Source organism: Myotis brandtii, unplaced genomic scaffold (genome assembly GCF_000412655.1).
Source record: "Myotis brandtii unplaced genomic scaffold, ASM41265v1 scaffold1408, whole genome shotgun sequence".
NCBI classification, from domain to species: Eukaryota; Metazoa; Chordata; class Mammalia; order Chiroptera; family Vespertilionidae; genus Myotis; species Myotis brandtii.
In genome coordinates this window covers 77235-80705 of record NW_005355029.1, presented here as the reverse complement: position 1 = coordinate 80705, position 3471 = coordinate 77235, and the positions used below count along the sequence as shown (strand labels likewise).

At 56.7% G+C, this 3471-nt stretch overlaps 1 protein-coding gene across 1 annotated transcript in view; it reads right to left on the bottom strand.

Annotated features, from left to right (window-relative positions):
* The window catches only part of FAM20C (family with sequence similarity 20, member C), a 51791-nt gene that overhangs the window by 11702 nt on the left and 36618 nt on the right, over positions 1-3471 (bottom strand). Inside the window, exons 8-9 of the mRNA XM_005860844.2 lie at positions 814-994; positions 71-180 (exon numbers count right to left, since the gene is read on the bottom strand). Coding sequence (XP_005860906.2) covers positions 71-180; positions 814-994 — 291 coding nt within the window. The remainder of the gene's footprint in view (positions 1-70; positions 181-813; positions 995-3471) is intronic.

The following is a 3471-nucleotide window of genomic DNA, read 5'->3' as shown; positions in this document are numbered from 1 at the left end:
TCCCCTCGGCCTGGCCTGCAGCTCTGGGCCGCGTCGCACCAGGGCCGGCCGGACAGCCCGCGGGACGCACCCATGAGGAAGTCGAAAATGGTCATGTCCATGATGTCCAGGATGCGGCGGCTGCGGTCGTAGGGGGGTGTCTGCTTCACCTCGTTGCAGTAGTTGGGGTCCACTTCCCACCTGCAGGGAGCCAGTGTGAGCAGCCGGCCCAGCGTGGGGCAGCGGGGCTCCCACAAAGGGCTGGGCTTGGAGAAACGGCGTCACTGCAACACGAAGTGTCTTCCGACTGACGCACCCTCGGTGACTGAGGCTGCATTCACAGGCGTGCGGGCCTGGGAGGTGATGAAGCCACGCCTCCCGCCCTAGATTGGCCACACCTGGCGGCTACCTCCGCCCTGGATGCCAGGCTTCTGGAGGGTCACTCTGAAGAAATAGCCCGGGCACCTCACTCCCAGGCCTTGGTGCCTAAGAGAACAGGGGATGTTTCTCCAGCAGGAGGGACAAGAGGGGCAGGAGGGACGGACGCCATGTCTGAGCACAGAGGGGCTGTGTTTCCAGAGCCCAAGGGGACAGGCAGCCCCCCTTGGAGGCAACATCTAATTCTCAGAGTAAGGACGCCCCTCCCGCCCGTCAATCACGTGGTGGCCGTCACACATGGAGCAGGGCCCTCACACCCCTGTGGCCATGGACGGGGTCCCGGGCCCCTCTGAGCTTGTCTTCTTGCTGCCAATGGAGAGAAGCCAGCCCTCCCCGACCCCAGGAAAGTCGGGGCCTGGCCCGGGGCTGCCGCGGCCACGCTCAGCCCACACTCACTCCGCCTTCTTGCGCTTGTGGTACGAGCGTCGCCACGGGTTCCGCCACGTCTTCCTCTTGGCCAGGGACAGGTCCGGCAGGAAGGCCGCCAGCGAGCCCTCGATCTGGTCCGGCTTCCCGCACAGGGCGTGCTCCGTGGAGCAGTAGTAGGAGCACTCCCCGTAGAAGCAGACGTTGTTGGCTGGTGGCAGAGGGCCGGCCGGTTAGTGGGTCCTCGGAGCCAGGGCCTCCCCCGGACTCTCACATGCATCTCAGCAAACCCTCCAGCCCCAGGTTACAGAAAAGGGAGGCCCAGAGAGGGCAGCACACCTGTCTGAGGCCACACAGCTGTGGCTGTGAGTTAGGATCCGAACCCAGGTTCTTTCTGCTCACCCTCAACATTGAGGGACTGGAGCAGGGGTCCTCCAACTACGGCCCGCGGGCCACATGCAAATACAAATATTTTATTTGTTCCGTTTTGTTTTTTTACTTCAAAATAAGATATGTGCAGTGTGCATAGGAATTTGTTCATAGTTTTTTTTTTTTAAACTATAGTCTGGCCCTCCAACTGTCTGAGGGACAGTGAACTGGCCCCCTGTTTAAAAAGTTTGAGGACCCCTGGACTGGAGTCTATGGGAATCCTGGAGCCCGTGTACAACAGCTTAAAAAAGCATTCGTGCTATTGAGAAAGTGAGGAGCATGTTTGCAAACCACATAGCTGATAAGGATCTAGTATTTATCACATACAAACAACTCTTGCAGCTCAACATGAAAAAGATAAAAACCCAATTAATCAATGGACAAAGGAGTTCAGTGGATATTTCTCCACAGAAGACCTACAGATGGCCAGCGAGGACGGGAAAAGATGCTCAACATCAGCCACTAGAGAAGCCAGTCAAGTCCGCAGTGAGGCCCCACTTCACACCCACGCGATCGTCGTGATCAACAGAACAGAGAACAGGTTCCTTGGGGACGTGGAGACATTAGAACCTAACGCAGGGCTGGTGGGAACATGGAATGGAGCGGCCGCTGGGAACACAGTTGGGTGTTTCCTCAAAACATTAGACACAGAGTACCCACCGGACCCCAGGGACCCCCCCACACCCAGAGAAGTGAACACAGGTGTGCACACGGCATGTAGCTGATGTCCATGGCAACTCTGTTCCCAGCAGTGGAAGACTGGAAACAACCCACACGTCCATCAAGTGATGAACGAATACACACAGGTGGTCCATCCTCACCACGGAGCACCAGGTGACCTCACACCCACACCATGGAGCACCAGGTGACCTCACACCCACACCACGGACAGCAGGTGACCTCACACCCACACTACGGACAGCAGGTGACCTCACACCCACACTACGGACAGCAGGTGACCTCACACCCACACTACGGACAGCAGGTGACCTCACACCCACACTACGGACAGCAGGTGACCTCACACCCACACTACGGACAGCAGGTGACCTCACACCCACACTACGGACAGCAGGTGACCTCACACCCACACTACGGACAGCAGGTGACCTCACACCCACACTACGGACAGCAGGTGACCTCACACCCACACTACGGACAGCAGGTGACCTCACACCCACACTACGGACAGCAGGTGACCTCACACCCACACTACGGACAGCAGGTGACCTCACACCCACACTACGGACAGCAGGTGACCTCACACCCACACTACGGACAGCAGGTGACCTCACACCCACACTACGGACAGCAGGTGACCTCACACCCACACTACGGACAGCAGGTGACCTCACACCCACACTACGGACAGCAGGTGACCTCACACCCACACTACGGACAGCAGGTGACCTCACACCCACACTACGGACAGCAGGTGACCTCACACCCACACTACGGACAGCAGGTGACCTCACACCCACACCACGGACACCAGGTGACCGCACACCCACACCACGGACAGCAGGTGACCTCACACCCACACCATGGAGCACCAGGTGACCTCAACACCCACACCACGGACACCAGGTGACCTCACACCCACACCACGGACAGCAGGTGACCTCACACCTACACCACGGACTGCAGGTGACCTCAAATCCACAGCACGTGCTGAGCTACACAGCTGTGGGTGTGAGTTAGGATCTGAACCCAGGTTCCTTCCGTGCACCCTCACCACTAAGGGACTGGAGTCTATGGACATCCTAGTCAGTGCACCAGGTGACCTTATAAGGAATGAGGCTCACACACTCACTACACATGAATGAACTTGAGAACACGGTGGTCAGCAAGTGAAGTCAGACCCAAAGGGGTCCACACATTGTTGACTCTATTTATTTGAAATGTCCAGGACAGGCAGATCCAGACAGAAATATTGATGGAGCCAGGGACTGGGGGGAGGGGACAACTGGGGTGACTGCTAACAGGCAGGGCTTCCTTCTGAGGGAGGGAAATGTTCTAGAATTGGATTGTGGGGATGGTGTACAACACGGTGAATGTTTTAAAAACAACATGGTGAATATTTTAAAAACCTCTAGTGCACTTCAAAATGGTGAAGTTTACAACATGTGAATCATCCTATCTAATAAAAGAGAAACATGGTAATTAGCCGTACATCCGCTACCCTTCCCATTGGCTAATCAGGGTGATATGCAAATTAACTGCCAGCCAAGATGGCGGCCGGCAGCCATGCACTGAAGC